Source organism: Oxyura jamaicensis, chromosome 13 (genome assembly GCF_011077185.1).
Source record: "Oxyura jamaicensis isolate SHBP4307 breed ruddy duck chromosome 13, BPBGC_Ojam_1.0, whole genome shotgun sequence".
NCBI lineage: Eukaryota > Metazoa > Chordata > Aves > Anseriformes > Anatidae > Oxyura > Oxyura jamaicensis.
The window spans coordinates 1084514-1106174 of NC_048905.1; the positions used below are offsets into that span (position 1 = coordinate 1084514).

The 21661-nt window shown below is 38.6% G+C and overlaps 1 protein-coding gene across 6 annotated transcripts in view; it reads right to left on the bottom strand.

Moving 5' to 3' along the window:
- Positions 1 to 266: 266 nt before the first annotated feature.
- GABRB2 (gamma-aminobutyric acid type A receptor subunit beta2) overlaps positions 267 to 21661 on the bottom strand; it is a 191207-nt gene continuing 169812 nt past the window's right edge. For 3 of the 6 annotated variants that reach the window (XM_035338273.1, XM_035338274.1, XM_035338272.1), the window contains exons 11-12: positions 8310 to 8360; positions 4449 to 4796 (exon numbers count right to left, since the gene is read on the bottom strand). In XM_035338273.1, the coding sequence (XP_035194164.1) occupies positions 4449 to 4796; positions 8310 to 8360 (399 nt within the window). Of the gene's footprint in view, positions 4797 to 8309; positions 8361 to 21661 lie in introns of all 6 variants that reach the window. The other 3 variants (XM_035338275.1, XM_035338278.1, XM_035338277.1) reach the window with 2 other exon arrangements.

Consider the following 21661-nt stretch of genomic DNA (forward strand, 5'->3'; position numbering starts at 1 on the left):
CAAAATGTTATGATCTCTACTGATATAGTATTGTACCCTGGCCATCCCACTCTAGATTATTTTATAGAAATAGTTAATATTTTTGCCATTTTTTCTTGGTTCCCTTAGGACTGTTTTTGAAAACTTACTAGTGGACAATGTTATAAAAAGAGAGAGAAGAAATAGGCAAGCAATGTGAGGACTAGTCTAATTTGAGATGCTAGGAGGTATAGTACTATTGTCATGTCAAATGGTGCAATGCTCCATACGAATTATATGCATTGATCTGCTGATATAGAAATGCCCAGTTACCCTGTATAGTAAGTTGTTTTTTTTTTAAATACATGAATCTTTTTTTTTTTTTTTTTCAAAAATATATTCATACACTGATTGATGGTAGAAACAAAACTATTATTAGCTTATTCCTTTAACACGCCAACATATGAATGTGTGTGCATATATATACACTCATCATTTGTGTATATACACACATATGGCCATACAGACATTTAGACATATGCCCATATGCACATATAGTTGGATAATGTTTAACATTTGTTGTCTTATGTTCAGTACTGTGTTAATTATAGAATTGTAACTGACTAATAATTTTAATGAAAAGGATTTGAACTTTAATTTTAATGCATATTTTGTCTGAAATGAGTAGGATTTGCTCCCCAGGTATGAGACAACCTCTCATTTTCTCTATGCATTGTGCTTTTGTACCTTACAGATTTTATGTCCTTTGCATTAGAATGTAAAAACTCTCTGAAGAACTCTGTGACATACTCTTATCCATTTTCCTCCCCTGGGAATGGGAAAATAAATGTTCACAATGTCATTGCTTGAGTCTTTCTTCCCAGTCATTAAACTGCAATAGGATAGAAACGTAACATTCCTTATGCAAACACAGAAATATGTTGCATGGATTTTCAGTTCTGAAAATGTTTATCATACTTAATAGCAGTCATATACAGTAGATATTTACAGATTGATCTCAAAGATTTCATTAAAACTGTGCCATGTTATAGTCATAATTTGCCCATGAATTTCACAAAGATGAAAAACACCTTAATTGCTGGCTATCATGTCTAGTAGAACAATAAAATGTGTAACTATAATTACATTAAAAGGTTCATCTAAATTATTAACTTTTATGTTTTGCTTATTGAAATTAACAACAATCAACAGGATTAGTAAGACCTAGAATGTTGATTTTCTACCAGTTCTAAAGCAAAAGCAAATTTCTTCTGGTTTACCTGGAGGATAGCACACCCATTAAAACCCATACCTCACGTATGTTGACATAATTCCTCGCTTTCACTCACGTATATCAGAAGAGGAGTGAGTGCTCACCTTGAGTTCTACTTTTCCCTTGACAGTGCCTCACCAGTCTTCCTTACCCACATCTTTTTGTATCACAGTGTTCAGCCTTAGTACAAAAATGATAACCACTTCTTTTCTGGAAGAAGCTTTCCCTTTCACTGATTTTATATATCACATTAATAGCCAGAAGGACATAGTAAAAGCAAAAGAGCTCCTTCCTCCCAGGTAAAACATCTGTCCTAGTGGTACCTGAGCAGAAACCAAACATTTTCTTTCACGCTCTGAATAGTGACATCAGAGAGTATTATGGCTTATACTATAGCTTCAGATAAATTAATGTGCAGTTGTAGGATTCAGTCTCTGTGGCTTTCATAATTAGCTCATTCAGTAAATCAATGCAGAGAGTCAACATATTCTCTGTAAGGTTTCACATTTGAGGTGTATCAATCACAAGCAGGCTGCCAGCTCTCTGTATTCAATCTATGCTTCTGTGAAATAAATAAAAAATGAAAAAACACAGAGTTGGTAGCAATTTAAGAAATGAAAGAAAAACTTCTACAGAAGAATACTATAAGAAGGCTTTTATTTATGATAATGGGTACCATTATTAAATAACAGACTTTGAAGAAAAATTCTGAATTGTAATGTGGCACTTTTGATTTTTTCTTTGAATTGGGAAAAAAATCCAACATGATTCACTCCTAACACTTGAAATTCCACGTGTCTACACAACTTAGTGCATGAAATGTAGTCAGAAAGTAAGTGTATGAACTAAAAAGCATCATTTTTTTTTTACTTGGAAAGTTTATCATATGATGAAAGCTTGACTCCTACATATCGCAGAGTCCAAATCTGTAAGTAGTATGTGAACATAAAAAATAACTCCATTGAGAACAACAGTTGGTGTTTATGCCCAGCAAATCCCTTTTCAGGCTTAAAACTATTCTCTCCCCATTGGAAAAAGAAATAAGCACGCCACATGCTCAAAACAAAGTCAGAAAATCACCTATTATTTCACAGAACTGTTTCGTTCCCATCACTGTTTTGACTGTTGATGGGGGGGGGTGGGGGTGGGGGGGCGGAGGGAGGGGGGAGGAACCAAACATGCTAATTTGCAAGAAAATTACTTTCTTAAAGAAAGAACAAAATATATATACATATTTTATGAAAAGTGTTCCTATGAACTACTTTAAAGCATTGCCAAAGTTAAACAGGGAAATAATACCTGCCTGAAAAAATTCCTTTGCTATTTGGAAGGTACTGGAATTGGAATTTATTTCAGAAACATGTAAGCAAATGAGAGGTAGCATAGAAACAATAGCATGTGGCTTTTACTTCATTACATATTTTCTGTTAAACAAGACTAGGGATCTGATTTTTTAAAAGCCATCAGGAATTTATACTTCTTATACCATTCTTGGAAAAGTTTAATTTTTTCATTTCAGAAAATGTTTCCACAGTGGACTAAATGGCAAACTCCACTTTAACCTATAAAATTCTATTTTTGTCTATTCTATTTCGCCTATAAAATTAAAGCTCTATAAAAAAAAATATATTAAGTTACCTACAGCAAAAACTGAATTTTGCTAGTTTGTCCAATGGAAAACACCCTAAAGCAGGAAACTTGCAAAAGGGTGGTGAGGCACTGGCACAGGCTGCCCAGAGAAGCTGTGGATGCCCCATCCCTGGCAGTGCTCAAAGCCATGCTGGATGGGGCTTTGTGTAGCCTGGTCTTTTGGGAGATGTCCCTGCCCATGGCAGGGGGTTGTAACTGGGTGATCTTTAAGGTCCCTTCCAACCCAAACCACTCTATGATGCTATAGTGTAAGTAAACTATTAAAGTGAAAGCTACCAGATCTTTCCCTTTAAAATAGTACATTAAGCAAAACAAAACAAAAAGCAAAATGGCATTACCTACTCCAGACTGAGAAAATACCCTGTTAGTATCTTTGTACTGAAGTACATACACTCAGATATTTACTGTTGAAAGAGGTATGATACCTTTAATCAAACTGAATGTTACGTGTTAAGCATAATGACAGTGACAAGCATAACATTAAAGAGACTGCAAACTTTTAAGAAATCACACAAACCCACATGAATATTTCAGACTAAGGTACATACTATGACTGACAACATTCATTTGCAGTGTGTATGTGTGTGTGTATATATGTCTGTGAGCATTCATATACCTATGTATACAGACATAAATACACACACACACTCTTACATATATGTAGCCTTGTCTTTTCTTGGTGCTTGATTTTTAATTGTTCTCTACCTTTCAGTAGAATGCCAGGGCACCATTGGTTTCCTTCAGCCACCCAGAGAATTATTATCTGGCCAACCAACTTTTGGCACATTGGAAAAATGATTCCCCTTCCCCAACACAAAAACAACAGCATGTCTACCCATTCAGGACATGATCACTTGATTCATTTTTATACCACTGCTACATCCCTCTACAGATCACAACCGCAGTCATTGAGACTGCAAGCATATGTTATCTCTTTAAAACCCAAACAAAACTAGTGCTTTATGCTTCGGCTTCTGTGCAAACACCCAACCCTAATATTATCAGTCAAAGGTTTAGCTCTTTCAATAAACAGGAAATACCTGAATATGGTTGGGAAACCTCTGACCATCATCATCTTGGAAAGATGATAGGCACTACTTGTTTTCAAGTTTACACCTTTAAAAGGTAAACTGTGTGTTTCATGGGCATGATAACAGTACACTCTCCTAAGTGTAGATACATGTCTTGTGTACACAGTTTCACAAGTATATACTGCTGTTAAAACTGAAACTTGTTACACCTGCAATTTGTGTCACTAAACTTACATGAGCACTAAAAGAAGATTGCGGGGGATAGCGAGACAGAGATGATTATCAGAATCTAATTTGCATTTGCATTTGAATGCACTTATAGTTTGATAAGGGGTGGTGTCCATACTGAAATTTACATATTTATGATTTAGCGGGAACAACCAAAATGTTATAAAGGCAGATCAGAGAGTGGGCCAGCAACTAAGGTGTTTTAAAATTACTTTTTGTCCTGAATAGAATTTTTCTAAGTCCCACTTTTGGCTGTACAACTGATTTGAAGAGAAATCCAGTTCTTGCTTCCTGTGTGGCTTTGTTTCTTAGTTCACATAGTAAAGCCAATAGACAATATTGAAGAAGGAAAAAACAACAGGGAAGAATATGCGTGACCATCTATCTATGGCATTTACATCAGTCAAGTCAGGGATGGTAATTTTCAGTTGAGATGCACGTCTCCGTAGCCTACTTTTCTTCTGTGCCACATGCCGCTCCAGGGCATTGCGACCGAAGCTGTGTCTGGGTAAGCCAGCTTTCCGGTACTGGATGCTTGAAGTGTCATAGGCCAGCATTGTGCTCCTAGGGTCCCCAAGTCCCATCACAGCCTCAGAGGCAGCCATTTCATTTTTAATTTCAAGTGTGCTCAACAAAATATTTTCATGTGTATCCATCTGTAAGAAATAAGAAGGCAGATTTAACAAGGTAAGAAAATTCAGTTGCAAATTGAAGCCATGCTGACTACTCATTCTTTGGATGCCAGCCTGTCTGAAAGACTTTAAGCATAGCTGTGACTATATTTTTTGCCATTTATCTGTGAACTCAGGGAGCAGTATGGCTGAAATCATATAATGGAATAAATGTTATCTCTCTAGACCTCATATTTAGTCAGCAGAAGCAATACCTGCATATGTTGTATATGCTCAGCTCCTGAAAGTGGGATTCTGCCATTGGGTAGGATATCTGGGGCTATTATTCTATTTTGTAGGGTTTATGGAGTGAACGAAGGTGGGAAAGCCTTCACTTTTTATTTGTTTTGTTTCTTTCAGATGAAAGCTTCTGCCCTGACAAGAACTTCAGGTATTCGCAAGGTGTCTCTGCTTCTATAAAAAGAGGCCAGGAACATTGCAAAGGAGGATGCACCTTTTCATTCCCCATATCCAGACAGGACTGTTGTTTACTTGGGGAAAGATTCTAGCATAGTATAACCATACCTACGTGGAATCTCCACTTCCCAGTGATAACGTAACTACAGTGTGCATATTGTGGAGACCTGAACACTGGAATAGAAGATGGTTGCACTTTAGAGCAAGGAAAAACTTATACATATAGTTCAGAGTGTAATCACATCAAATGTACTTTGAACACTTGTTTCAATGGACAGTTTTGACTACTATATATTTATTTTTTAAGACAGTTCAGAGAGCAAATATGAATTCAATTTTGAATATAAAATTTTAGAAAGTTAAGAAGATTTCAAGTATGAACCAATTCCACTCTTGATCTGAAATAGATCTGAAATATAGTAGGAGAACTTCAAAGTAATTAATATATAGAAAACTAACATAAGGTCATTTAAGGAGTTCTAATTCTCCTCAGCCTCTCCTCCAAGCATATATTTTGAATTGTGAGATTACAGAGCATAATTCAATAAAAATACTTTCAAATGCAATAATAGCTAGTGAGCATCTAAATAACTACACTGACTTGAGTGATGGCAGTGCAGGTATACTCCAGGCCAAAAAAGAAGTGGAACTATTCCAGAGCTCCTTTAAGAATAACTCATTCATTTTAACCATTTATCATGTACATATTGTATACTATGATTATTACTGAAAGTGCACAAATTGTGACTTTTGTGGATTTCTAAACAGTAACAGAGAATTAATTCTTTTGTAGTATTTAAAAGCCAGCAGCCACCACCAGGCACCTCAGTGTGCTACCTGATATAGCGCAGTATCTGCCATTAGTAAAAAAAAAAAAAAAAAAAAAAAGAGAAAAAAAAAAAAAGTTGTCACTTCTTAATAGCATCCATTGTGTAGTGTTATGAAACAGGAATATAGGTACTCACAAAAGTACTTTGGACCTACTGAAAACATTGCCATTTGAGTGATTACATCTGTTCAAGTGATGCATGAAAATCAGCATCATTGAGATGCCAGATTTCCCCTCTATTTTTCTCAATTTATGAGAGTTTGCACCCCTCTAGTTTCATTATATTTTACTTTTAGATTAAATGTAATGACTCAGTGTGAAACAGCCAACATCACTTACTTTGCTTGCTTCCAATCACAACTATATGAGATCTCTGAATTTTCTAGCTAGAGAAATCAACATTTGCTTTTGAGAAGCACCAGGAAAAATAGGAAAGTTGGGCTGAAACTCACGACAAATTCTTTTAAGTACTTTGTAGCATAATAATGAACACAGCAAGAAAATACTGTGTTCTAGCCAGGAAGATCATCAAATCAGTTCTCATTTGCATGAAGCAGAATTAAGGCAAAATGTGTATTCTGCTATTGTAATACGAACAAAAGCAAACATATGGAAAATTTATCAAATAGATACATGAAACTTCACAAGAGGGTCTGCAATTATTTCCTTGTAATAAGTACAGTTATTTAGAAAATTCTGAAGAGATTTCTGGAGACAAAATTGGCTGTCATAAGACTGAAAATAAAAGCAATTGTAGGCTCTCAATAATTTTTAAAAACAGGCAAATTATCTTACAAGAGGGGTGCAAAGACATTTTGGAAACTACATTGTTCATATTTTCACATATCCTTACCAAGACAAAATAAATTTTAGTCCCAATGACATAAGGGGAAATTTGACATAGCATCTACTAATAAAAGGGTTTTACCCCAAAGCCTAGAGCTTGGGTTATTTTCACCTATGTGTTGTGCATTCTAAGACACTATCTTTGGAAAAATTTTGGTGCCAACAAATTTGTTCACCTCTTAAATATTCTTAGGCTGAATACACTCTAATTTTTTTTTTTCCTTTTGATCTGCAATGATATTAGAAATTTGAGTGCTCTTTACACACTCATACACTTTTCTATGAAACACAAATATAACAAAAGTTATTTTAGTCTGCCAGAGTTTAAAATAGACAGTGTACAGCTGGTATCATTCCCTCAGTTAACTTTTTGCTTTGATTCATTTGACATTGGATTTTACATTAAAATCAATGAAGTAAGAAATATGTTGCTAACACAGAAAATTGCTGCAGATATCTGGCAATCTTTGGCAGTAGTTAGCAATATTAATGATGGTGGGCAGAAAGAACATCCAGCAATATTCTAAACTATCTTCTAGGGCAAAGTGTCTTCTTCTGCACATACCACACTGATACAGGATTTGGAACAAAGCATTTCTCAATATTCCAAGGATTTCTCATGAGAAATAATTCAAAGTAAAGTAAAAATTAGTGATGGGCGAACCTTCAAGTATTAGAATAGACAGATAAGCACCACAAAGTTCAGGTGCTTCTCCAGCACTAATCTGAACTTCCTGCACCCAGAACAGTGGATTAACAGATACAAGAACTGCATTTTTCATAGTATTTTGAAGAATTCCAATCCAGTTCCAATCTAGAAGTACAAGTAAATGAGTAAATGTGAAAATAAATGAAACAACAACAATAGAACAAAATTAACCTGACTTTTCAACCTCTGACAAAAGGTTCCTCAGTAGATTAGAGAGAGCTGGAAGTGTTATTTTCACCAGGCAGGTTCGCCCAACTCTAATAAAACATGCTTCACAACTAAGGGAAGTCTGAGATAGAATGTTAACGATTTACATTTATTGTACACAGCACCACCCATTCAGAAGGATCCCAAAGCGCTTTACAAGCATTAGAAAGTAGAACCACTTCCCATTGAAGTGCAATCACCTCTGAGGTGAAGTGCTGGGTCTGACAGTGCAGAACAATACACTATATTTTAGTCAAGGAAATGGAGAATGCTGTAGCCAATTAAAACTATGGGGTGGGTGAGTAGTGGTGGGGAATGTTAGGTAAGCAGAACAGTTACATAAATTGATAATTGGCCGGATGCTTGGGGCTGAGATGACCACTCTATAAAAAAAAAAAAAAAAAGTGCCATGGGATCTTTAATGACCATAATTGGTCAGAACCTAAATCTTAAGTCTCTGAGGATAAAAACAGAAAACAATGAAAGATACCTTTGTTGAATACATTTCTGGACAATGATATGTGCCAATTATTCTTCTGTCCTGTAAGTTAATAAAATCAAGACCAGTTTCCTTAGAGATAAGGCAGCTATTATCTTTCATTTAAAATTAAAGCACTCTAGGGTATTAATAGGACAACTAATCAAAAGATACAGGGACCTCTACGCCAACAATTATCATAGGTATATTCTGGCTTCAGAGGTGCCATTACTGCCTTGCCCTGCTACTCAAGGTAACATAACTTTGTGATGTAAATGTATTTTTTTCCAATTGGTCACTGTGACCAAGGAAGACATGATGATATGAAAACAATTGTTAAAATTATTCTGGGGGAAAAGTAAGTGTAAAAGTGATTTCAAAAGAAGGTGGTAGAAGGTTAGAAAGCTCTCTCGGTGCTGAAGGATTGTTCAACCATAGAACTAAACTCTTTATGGTGAACAGAAGAATTCAAACAATGGAAAAATTCCCAGGGGCAAGGAAAAAAGGGAGGATGTGAAGATGAAGAAAAAGCAGCAGCAAGGGCTATGAAAATAAAAAAGGTAAATGTGGAAGTGAAGGAGAAATGACCAGAGCTCATCAACCATGCAAGAGGGTGTTTGGTTTTTCTTAAAATCAATCTTAAAGGTGGATGACAAAATATATGATAGAAATGATATTCACTTGTAGGTCCAGGTCAACCAATGAAAAAGCTGACTCTGGAGCCTAGAAAGTGGCCATGGCATTTTGATGGCCTCAAAGGGAATACAGAGGAAAGTGTAGAAATGTTACCATTATATATTCTTCCTGCTACCTAGACATTCCAAAATGATGGCTATCTTGAGGAATTCCTCTTATGCTAATATATTAGCAACTGCAAAATACAAGGAAATTACAACTCTCACAATCATACATGCAGGCAGACATATGTACATTAGGAATCCTCTAACGATGACCATATCTCTGAAACTAGTATCATATCGTAAACCAGCACCTTGGTGATTAAACTCTGCTGTTATGCCAAACAATTCAATAGTAGGAGGTAAATTCATACTGATGAATTGAAAAGATGTAGTATTGACCCTTTTTACTTTCTCATATTCTATTCTTTTTCCCCTGTAAGGTAATCTTCAAATACAGGCAGGATATATGGCTCACTTTATGGCAGAACGGCACAAATCCCATGGATAAAACACTTGGCAGGACTGACATTTCCAACAGAAAAACTTTATGAAACAAAACATTTGTAAATTCCATAGACATAGTTGTTTGATAAGTAAGGCTGCCATTAACTAAAAGAAAATATGGTAAGCTAAACCAAGAATGGAGAACAGGAGTCGCTGGTCTGCTACAAAGTTATCACTACAGATTAGGTTTCAGCATTTATAGGTCCTGTGAACAAACATTCTTAAGAAGTGAAAACACAGAAATAAATATCCCTGTAGCAATGAAAGTCAACGTGACATGCCTAGATATATACTTTAATTTGTTAGAGATAAAACTCTTAGTGTTATCCATAGTATAGTTTCCCACCTCTTTGCGACTGAACTTTACTTAGAAAACCAGTAACAACCTATTCCTGACTAATCTCAGTAACTCTAGAAATATTAGGTGAAAGTGCAAAACACTCTTTACATATAATAGGGATCTCCTACTTCATCAGTTAGGATTGCTTTATTGTTCAGGAACCACTGATCTCTAGGGATTGCACTGACTACTCAAGGTAACACACAGAGGTTTTGTATTAGATGCTGCAAGTTTCACTCTGGAAGAAAAAAGAATTAATGATTTTCAAATGGCACCTACCTACAGCTGTACAGCCAATTCTACTGAGACAAAGCTATATCAACTAATAAAGCACAAATGCCTAATATTTTAAAACATCTATATGTGAAACAATGCCCCTAAGAATGTAACTAACACTGTATTTCCATTGTCTGTATAAGATGAAAATTATTGCCAGCATTGTAGTAACTATTTATGAAACCACATTCGCATACGTTGACTCAGTTTGTGTTATACACCTAAGACATGAGTCAGGCTGTAAAGTATGCAGTTAGAGGACAGTAAAAATAGGTTGACTTATAATTTTGGATTACTTTATTTTGTTTCGGATCAGAAAATCCAGACAACAGCTCCAAATTCAGTTGTGATTTTCTTTTGGCTCTTGAGCTTCTCAAAGCCTCAAAATCTAAGCAAAAAAAAAAAAAAAAGAAAAAAGAAAAAAAAAAGCCAAGAAATAAAGAAAAAAAATCTGAAAAAATGTGTGAGATCTGGACAAGGAGCTTTAAACACTTTTCTAATGCCTTGTAATTCAGCTTCTAAGCATTTACTTTTACCCCCCAACATATGTGATTTCTTGATCATTATCATTAGTAACACATTGGTAAATTAGTCGTTAAGTATTGAAGAACTCTGGAGTAATGCTTCAAAACATATGCATTCTTTTGGCATCCATTACGTACATACAAGATTCCATACTTAAGACATTCTGGAATAAGTGCTTAAATAAAATTAAAGAGGATGAACTATCTTTGACTTGACACTGGAATAGAAATCATAAAATAGGAACTTGTGCAAACTACTGCATGGAATCTAACATTCTGAACCCAAATCCAGCAAGCTAAATAGGCAAAATGAGGGCGAAGATAGGGAAAAACAGGAAAATGGCCCCTATTTCTGTCCTGAGGCCTGAAGCTTACACCAACGTCCTGTGAAGTATTACAAAAAAAATTCCTGTTCTGCTTTTTTTTTTTTTTTTCCTTGAATAAAGTGGGCTAAAGCACCTTAGCCAAACAAAAAAGAAAAATGTAAAGTACACTGTGATCTATAGAAATGCATTTTCTTCCATCTCACCTTTGACCAAGATAATTCACTACAATGCAATCTCTAATATAAAGTGGAAGGAATAAATTACTTAAAGTCTTGATTTTGCACATAAAATTTCAATTCCAGTATAGAAAATATAGTATACCATAAATAGAAAACAAGTATGTAAATCAGGAACGGAGCTTGTGACTCTCAGTGGATACCTTAATTTAATGGGACTTAAACACATAGGTTAGTCATGCTTTCAAGCGATTTCCTGACCTGTGAATGAGACTGTCACTTTTAATCCAAAGCCAAAAATTGTTACCTTCTTCTGTGTATATATACTGTTTTATTTCAGTCTACAAGAATACATTACAATGGTGGAGCTAAATATTAGTTAAGATGAATTCCAGCTGGTACATTTTTTTCATTTGAATAAAGTTTGTAAAGGTAGTTGCCCTCTCTTCTGGAAGCTTCAGGTACAGATTTCTTTTTTTGTCCTTGAGACTGCAAAACAATCATTCAGATCAATGTCTTGAGTAAGTGACTGCATTTTAAAAATTGAACCCTTCCATACACAAAAACAAAACAAAACAAAACAAACACACACAAACAAAAAAACTCTTCTACAGTAAAGTGTAAAAAAATCTATAGAATAAAAGTTGAAAAAATTTAAAATGAATCTCTCTGAACCACCTGAGAGCATGTATTCCTACAAGGCCAACTCTATAAACATTAAAATGGAAGAAAATCAATCTTGAACCAGAAATAAACATAAAGAAAGTGATTTAAGTAGAACTGGACTTTTTGAAATTTCAGCTTCAATTTTCAACCACATTTTTTTACTACTGAAACATTAAGAAGGAAGCAAAGGTAGGGTATTTAGAACAGAAATCTCCAGGGGCACTGATTAATGACAGTTATACAATTTCACCAAGAAACAATGTATTAGGCAGCTCAGATTCTTATTAATATTTCTCTAACAATATATATTGTTCGTCAAAGTGTCACCAAAGTTACATGTATGCATTTAACTCTCTTGGAGATCCTATAAATGAAAAACACACCTGTAAGAGCATTCAAGCATTTTCTTTCTTTAGTAGCTTCTATTAGCAGAACTTAGAAGATAAAAATTTCATCAGATTTCCTCTGTGCCAATAAACCAAGTTTCCTATTATGCTGTCTTGCAAAATATACTTCTAGAGATATAGCTAGCACCAGAAATCTACTACAGAAACCCAGTAAAATTGCTTCTATATATGTAGAAAAGCTTCATAAAAGATGAAAAATACATGAAACATTTGATTATCATTATAACTGGAAAAATTTCCAAAGTATAAATTGAATATAATTATGGTTCTGATATATGAACTAGGCAGTAAAAATAAGGTTGATAAAGTAGCTTTTCTAGAACAGACTTTTATTAGATCCATAGATGTTATTTTTCTTGCTTAAAATCAAATACAACATAGAAAGCACTAAACATCATGCATTTGTCATAAAGGTGGGTGGGCTGTATGGCACTCTACCAGTGTTTCATCCTCCTGAAACTTCCATCCATTTGCCTACAGACTTAGGCTTGTGATTTTGTAGAAGAATACCACCATAATTCTTGGGCTCAGCCCAAAAAGTAACATGGTCAAAGGCAGTAGAACGTACAAGGAAAGATTTCAGGAGCAGTGACAAATGTCAGATAAAACACTAGAGAGAAATTCAATTGTGTTGAATTTGACTCAGGAAATTCCTGAGATTTTTTATGGAAAAAAAAAAATCAATGTCAAATTTTCAGTATGGGGAAAACGAAGATGAATTTCCAATTTTTGACACTATATTTTCAAATAAAAAAAATCTAGAATTGTACTTATAATCATGTTCAGGGCTGATTTAGAAGCCTGAAACATTGCCATTTTAACAGCTATAGATTTTGCAAGGCTCAGAGGACTGGTTCTGACAATATTAAAAATAACAGTACTTAAAATAATCAGAAAATCTGAATTTGTTCACAGAATCACAGAATCACAGAATTTCTAGGTTGGAAGAGACCTCAAGATCATCGAGTCCAACCTCTAACCTAACACTAACAGTCCCCACTAAACCATATCCCTAAGCTCTACATCTAAACGTCTTTTGAAGACTTCCAGGGATGGTGACTCCACCACCTCCCTGGGCAGCCTGTTCCAATGCCTCACAACCCTTTCAGTAAAGAAGCTCTTCCTAACATCTAACCTAAAACTCCCCTGGCGCAACTTTAGCCCATTCCCCCTCATCCTGTCACCAGGCACGTGGGAGAACAGGCCAACCCCCACCTCTCTACAGCCTCCTTTAAGGTATCTGTAGAGAGCGATAAGGTCGCCCCTGAGCCTCCTCTTCTCCAGGCTGAATAAGCCCAGCTCCTTCAGCCGCTCCTCGTAGGACTTGTTCTCCAGGCCCCTCACCAGCTTCGTAGCCCTTCTTTGGATCTGCTCAAGCACCTCGATGTCCTTCTTGTAGCGAGGGGCCCAAAACTGAACACAGTACTCGAGGTGCGGCCTCACCAGAGCCGAGTACAGGGGGACGATCACCTCCCTAGCCCTGCTGGTCACACTATTTCTGATACAAGCCAGGATGCCGTTGGCCTTCTTGGCCACCTGAGCACACTGCTGGCTCATATTCAGCCGACTGTCCACTATCACTCCCAGGTCCTTCTCCGCCTGGCAGCTCTCCAACCACTCATCTCCCAGCCTGTAGCTCTGCTTGGGGTTATTACGCCCCAGGTGCAGGACCCGGCACTTGGCCTTGTTAAACTTCATGCAGTTGACCTCAGCCCATTGGTGCAGCCTATCCAGATCCTCCTGCAGAGCCTTCCTACTCTCGAGCAGATCGACACACGCACCTAACTTGGTGTCATCTGCAAACTTACTGAGGGTGCACTCAATGCCCTCGTCCAGATCATTGATAAAGATATTAAAGAGGACCGGCCCCAGCACCGAGCCCTGGGGGACGCCACTAGTGACTGGCCTCCAACTGGACTTGACTCCATTTACCACAACTCTTTGGGCCCGGCTATCCAGCCAGTTTCTAACCCAACGAAGCGTGCGCCAGTCCAAGCCAAGAGCAGCCAGTTTCTTGAGGAGAATGCTGTGGGAGACGGTGTCAAAAGCCTTGCTGAAGTCAAGGTAGACCACATCCACAGCCTTTCCCTCGTCCACCCAGCGCCACACTTTGTCATAGAAGGAGATCAGGTTCGTCAAGCAGGACCTGCCTTCCATAAACCCATGCTGACTGGGCCTGATCGCCTGCTTGCCCTGCAAGTGCCGCATGATGACTCCCAAGAGGATCTGCTCCATGAGCTTCCCTGGTACTGAGGTCAAACTGACAGGCCTGTAGTTCCCCGGGTCAGCCCTCCGGCCCTTCTTGTAGATGGGCGTCACATTCGCTAGCCGCCAGTCAGCTGGGACCTCCCCCGATAGCCAGGACTGTTGATAAATGATGGATAGTGGCTTGGCCAGCTCCTCTGCCAGTTCTCTCAGTACCCTTGGGTGGATCCCATCCGGCCCCATCGACTTGTGCACATCCAAGTGCCGTAGCAGGTCACCAACCAGTTCTTCGTGGATGGTGAGGTCCACATCCTGCTCCCCATCCCCTTCCACCAGCTCAGGGTACTGGGAATCCAGAGAACAACCGGTATTGCCGCTAAAGACTGAGGCGAAGAAGGCATTGAGCACCTCCGCCTTTTCCTCATCTCTTGTAACTAAGTTTCCCCCCGCATCCAGTAAAGGATGGAGATTCTCCTTTGTCCTCCTTTTTGTGTTGATGTATTTATAAAAGCGTTTTTTGTTATCTTTAACGGCAGTAGCCAGATTGAGCTCCAGATGAGCTTTGGCCTTCCTAATTTTGTCCCTGCACAGCCTCGCTACATCCTTATAGTCCTCCCTAGTGGCCTGCCCACTTTTCCAAAGATTATAAACCCTCTTTTTTCTCCTAAGCTCAAGCCACAGTTCTCTGTTCAGCCAGGCTGGTCTTCTTCCCCGCTGGCTCATCTTTGGGCACATGGGAACAGACCGCTCCTGCGCCATTAGGATTTGCCTCTTGAAGAACGCCCAGCCTTCCTGGACCCCTCTGCCCTTCAGAACCGCCTCCCAAGGGACTCTACCAACCAGTGTCCTGAGCAGCCCAAAGTCAGCTCTCCGAAAGTCCAGTACAGTGGTTTTACTGGTTCCCTTCCTGGCCTCGCCAAGAATAGTGAACTCCACCATTTCGTGGTCACTCTGCCCAAGACAGCTCCCGACAATCATATCCTCCACCAGTCCTTCTCTGTTTGTGAAGAGAAGGTCTAGCGGGGCACCAGCCCTGGTAGGCTCACTAATCAGCTGCGTCAGGAAGCTATCTTCCACTTTCTCCAGAAACCTCCTAGACTGCTTTCTCTGGGCTGTGTTGTGCTTCCAGGATATGTCAGGGAAGTTGAAGTCCCCCACGAGTACAAGCGCTGAAGATTTCGCAACTTCTGTCAGCTGCCTGTAGAACTCCTCATCCGTCTCCTCATCCTGGTTCGGCGGTCTATAGCAGACCCCGACCAGGACACTAGCCTTGTTGTCCCTGCCGATCCTAACCCAAAGGGACTCGATCTTGTCATTCCTAGCCTCGAGTTCTACAACATCGAAAGACTCTCTAATATAGAGAGCCACACCGCCACCCCTTCTGTGCTGTCTGTCCCTTCTGAAGAGCCTATAGCCAGGCATCGCAGCACTCCAGTCATGAGACTGGTCCCACCACGTTTCCGTGATGGCAACCAAGTCGTAGCCTGCCCGCTGCACGATGGCTTCCAGCTCCTCCTGTTTGTTACCCATGCTGTGTGCATTGGTGTAGATGCACTTCAGCTGGGCCATTACCTTATTCCCCGGCCTTGCTATTGTTCCCCCTGGCACAGCTCCAACAATCCTTGCTTCACCCCCATCCCCCTTCTTACCTAGTTTAAAGCCCTCTCAATGAGCCCCGCCAGCTCCTGGCCAAGGATCCTTTTTCCCCTAAAGGATAGGGACCCATCTATGGCCATCAGACCAGGTGCTGAATAAACTGCCCCATGGTCGAAAAACCCAAGATCTCTGCGTTGGCACCAGCCCCGGAGCCACGTGTTTAACAGGTGGGCTTTCCAGGTCCTCTCCGTACCCCTCCCTGTCACCGTAGGGATGGACGAAAACACTACCTGCACTCCCGCTCCGTCCACTAACCGTCCCAGCCCCCTAAAGTCTCTTTTGATTGCCTTCAGGCTTCTGTCTTCAATGTCATCACTGCCCGCCTGGACTATCAGAAGAGGATAATAATCAGAGGGGCGTACCAGGTTGGGAAGCTTCCTGGCAACGTCCCTGACCCTGGCCCCAGGGAGGCAGCAGACTTCCCTACGGGTAGGGTCAGGCCGACAAATAGGGCCCTCTGTTCCCCTAAGGATAGAGTCTCCCACAACAATCACCCTTCTTTCTTTCTTGATGGAGGCAGTCCTGAGGCGTGGAGTCGACCTCCTCGCCCTAGGCATCCTCCTGGGAACACTTTCTACCTCTTCCTCAGTTGCTGTTGATCTCTCAGTCTCCAGGGCCTCAAACCTGTTGCGTAAGGGCACCTGGGAAGGTGGGGCCGGAAGGGGAGGGCATCGCCTGCCATGTCGAGCAGGGACCTGTCTCCATTCCTCCTCAACTCCCAGATCCCCTCCCTCTGCCCGACGGCGACAATGCAGGGGCTCCACCCCCATTTGGGGTGTCTCAGCCTGGTACCTCTCCTTGAGGCCCTGCAGGGAGTTACTCCACAAGTCTATCTCCCGCTCACACTCCCTGATATCGCTCAACCTCTCCACCTCCTCCTTGAGCTCCGCCACCATGCGGATCAGGTCATCCACCTGCTCGCACCTCACGCACGCAGCGTCTCTGCCTCCCACCGATGGCAGCAGCAGGCTCTGACACTCCCTGCATCCGGTGACCTGAACCGCTGCATTCTTTAACGGGCAGTCGGTCTGGGTGTGTACCAACCTCCTGGAGAGCCCACCGTGCCTGGTGGAGACCATTATCGCCTCGCTAACGACAGGATTAGAATATTCCTGATTGTTGACAGGATTAGAATATTCCTGCATGATTCACTTTCATGCTGATAGTCTAATGTTTTGGGGAGAATCTAACATTTTGTCATTCATTTAGAAATGAGTGACAAGAATGAAAAAAACTTCGTTGACAATAAATGTTTAGTCATTTCAGATTTGTTTCTAAGTAAATTTCTGTGTATTCACTATATACCAATATTGTGTATTATGCAAATTATATTGCAATATTATGCACCTTTGCAAATTTTGTATTGTACTTAATTTGTTTTTGTGTATGAATTAAAAATATTACAGTTTTATAGTAATATATATCCATAAACAAAATACACGTATTTGAATAGTAGGAAAATTTCAGAAAACAGTTAAAATGAAGAAAAAATGACTTTTTTCCTCCCTCCCCCCTGCCCAATAATGTGTGGAGTCCAAATCTAGATGTATTTTTATGATGCAAATGCTTGTACATGCCTCAACACAGGCATACGAAAAGGAAGAAGATATAGAAGTTGAAGAACCCTCCCCCCGACAGAAACCTTCTTATAATGATAACTATATGGAACTGGCTTTTGGATCTTCTCCTCCAGATATATTATCATGTACTTTAGTAAACCCTCATGTAACAATTCAAACTTATGTAAAGAAACTTTTCCTATCCCAAATTACTACATCTTTTTGAAGCATAAAACCCTAGAATTCCATCTAGCAGAAAGTAAGCTAAAATCTTCTGTTACAAAAGTTTTTCCTTTAAAGTTACCTGCAGAAACCTTTGAATAGTCAAATAAGTAGTCAAAAAAAGCCAGAAAACATTACCCCCAAAATAATCATGATGCTTTAGGCTGTGTGACCTTTACTGTTACGTCCCTCAGGCCAGCCCCAGGAGTGTTAAATTTGTGACAGTTAAATTAACAGAAAGTTCATTTTGAGGATAAAAGCAAGAATAGTTAAGCAAGGCTTTCTGTAAGATGCATTAAGATCAGGGAGAAGACTTAAGTTTTTTTTGGGTGGGGAAGAAAACTAAATTTCAGTCTCTCACACCTCTAAAAAGAGCAATGGAGACATATGGAAAAAAACGAATAAAATCTCTCTCTATATATACACACACTTCTATGCTTTAGTGTCTCATATCATTACAGAGTGATTTTTAAACCTAGTATCTAAAGAGTAAGAAAGATATATACGTATATGTAGACATTTGTATATATACATACATATATATATTAACTTTAGGTACAATCCTACCAGTCTCCTAAACATTTTCCTAAGTTAGATAAAGAAAATAATACCTGGTGTCATATGCAAGATTCTGAGAAAGCAGCTAGTACTGCTGGGTAGCAAATTGAATTTACAGAAAACTGTAGGTCTTTGTAGCCCAGAATTACTGTTTTTTTTTTTTTTTTTTTTTTTTTTTTTTTTTTTTTAATTTAACATACACATATGCAATACACTCCCTAGCACCCTTTAAAAATAATATTTATAAAGAAATATAATAATTTGCACGGGTCTGTATGGATGCCCTGTTCTTATACTACGTGAGTAATATTTTGCTATGACTACTGTTCACTATGTTATTTCTAGGTTGTATGGGCGATGGGTATGCTCTATCTTGATCTTCATGTAAGGCATGCTGTGTCTTTATGCCAGGGTGACTGCATGGTTTCTCCCCAAAGGAATTAGAACATTTAGAACATTTCCACTGTTGAAAAAAAAACACACTATTTTTGAGGAATACGTTTTTGATATATTGGGAAAAAAATCTTTAAGATGCGTTCTACCACAAATATATATATATTTTAACATTGTTGAAAGAATTAAATTGCTTCAGTCTAGTTGATCATACAGCTTAAAGTGTAAACTACAATAATAAAAGGTAAGGCATCATAATTAACATTACAGATTGACTACAAAGGGGCAAAAATTACAGAAGAGGAATTTGAAATATCTATCTTTCTTACTAGTTCAGGATTCTATCATTCTATTTATAAACAATTCTGATATGAATTTTAGATTGGCCAAAATTGATTTCTGCTAAATTAGACAACAACATATTGTTATTTGTTAAAAGAAACTAAAGAGATGATCATTCCAGTAACTATAAATAAAGCAAAGGTAGCAGGGTTTGACAGACACCTCTTACATTACAGTAATATTTTTACCACTTAGTGTACACACAATCCAGTCATCTCAAGATTCGTCAACACAACCAGGTAACATCCCCTAGCACGCAGCATTTAGTATAATCTTTATAATGAGTGGTTTTTGTTTGTTTGTTTGTTTGTTTGTTTTTTAAAATAGGAATTGGCTAACTCACGGCCATTCAATTAAACCTTGTCAAACTCTCTTCAGAATGATCTGCTTTGGGAAACCAATTTCCCAGATTAACTAGCCAGACATCGCTTACAGATTGTAGCTTAGTACATTTCTTCTACTTCACTATATTTCTTTTTTTTTTTTTCCTTGTTTGTTTTTGTGAAGCAATGCTCTTATTCGTCTGCAGTCTGAAATAATAATATAAATTGTATTAATGAATTCTTTTTTTTTTTTTCTCAACCGAAAGTGTTTTTAATTCAGGGTTACTGGTGGATGGCAGGTTTGTAGATGGTTTGTAGATGTGCTACAAAAGCAAAGGGAATAATGTGCTTTCAACAAATGGATTGTACAGGCACTGTTCTTGTATTAATTAAACGTGGCATTCAAAGGAGTGCAGCTGCAGAAAGAAACCCACATGCAGTTGACTTGACCTTTATTCAGATGTCATGTTGAATATCACTACAGTTCATGGAAATAAATCACCTTCTGACTGCTTCTGCAAGATGCTGCAGGCTAAAACTGGAACTGCCTCAAATTTTACGCCTATCATACCCCCTGTTTCAACAACACATGTAGAGGCTGGCTGAGCACTCTGCATTGCTGGTTGTTTTGTTTGCAGTTATTCATTGATAACGCAAGAATGTAAATTGAGGAGAAAGGCTGAGCTTCTATAATACCTGCCTACTTTTGCTCCATGTCATTCAATAAACTTCTGTGTAAGGAATACCCTCTGTCCCTGGCCCAAGAATCAGTCCTCATGCAGTTTTATGTGTACTTCAAACAAAAGAAAAACTCTCCTTGGAGAAGAAAGGAAGAATACTTCCACTGAAATCTGGACAGTGGCAGAACTAACTCAAGTAATACAGAGCAGTGAGGATGTAAGATTTTAAACTGAAATTTTAAGAGCTTTATGTTGCTACAGTGTTTTAATATCACGTAGAGTTCATTAAGTGAGTTAATGATTTAAGATCCCTATGTGGCACACAGAGCTCTTAAAATTCCTTTTTTTTTTTTTTTTTTTTAAAGCTTTTACAGTATTATCTCCCTGCTCACATAGACTAGAAGCATCTCTCCTGCCTTTGGTATAAGGCATAGTTGTATGTAATAAACAACAATTCTTTTAAGGTACCTTTGCAATAGTTCTTCATCCTCACCAGAAGTACACTTACATGATTTTTTCAGATAGAAATGAACAAATATTGCCATGAACTGAAAAGGATGGAGGGATGCCAGCACTAAATCAGAGTGGAAATAAAACCATTAGCCCAGGCTAAGCTAATGAGTGTTGCTTTGGAACAGGATACATTATCTCAGGCTTGCAGCTCTGTTAATGCATCTTTATACCACAGTCTGAAAACTGAGGAGAGTGACCTTGTGCATTTGCAGTGTACCAAAAGCTATCACAAGTTGGCCTGTAAAGGCCCACATGTATATATCCATGGATTCTCATTGGCTGACATTAACACACTCCTTCCTCTAATTCTACCCCTTTTTTATCAAAAGACATACTTATGGATATGGCAGCAAAAACAAAACAAACAAAAAAACCACAGACTTTCCATTTATTCATTGGTAGTTGTCATGGAAGCTGTCATGATGTCATGAGAGAAAAGCTGAGGTGGCACAGCAGTACCTGAGGTCACTCTATGCCATTTCAAAGCATGCTACTGTAATGGATGGCATTGCAGGCACAATGAAGCAAGACTGTTAGTCTTTGTGTTAGGACAGCCCATACCAAGCCAGTCAATCTAATAATAGGCACTTGGAGAAGAGGGATGCATGTCCTAGACCATAGAATCACCACAAACCATCTACCACCAACTCGCCTCCCTCCATAGGTGTAAGATACAGGTGTGATCACTTACAAAACAGGTAATTGCATACTCTTTTTTTGTCTTAAACTCTGATAATGCAGTGGAGTCTTCTGAAAATGAAAGATCTAAGGACAAGTTTTCTGGTTAAACTTGGTCTAACTCTTCCTTGGTTAAAAAGGTGTAGGGAAAAACTCAATTAGCAGCTGACAAAACATGAAGGGAAAGAAAGTTACCACGTTAAGTGCAGCTGAGGGGCAGGTTAGGCTTTTATTTGTTTTGTTCTTGCCATCTCCTTTAGAAACTGTGTGCTAATTTGGATATAAAAACAGTGGTTCAGGAGGGTAAAGAATTGCCAAGATACCTATATTTGCTTA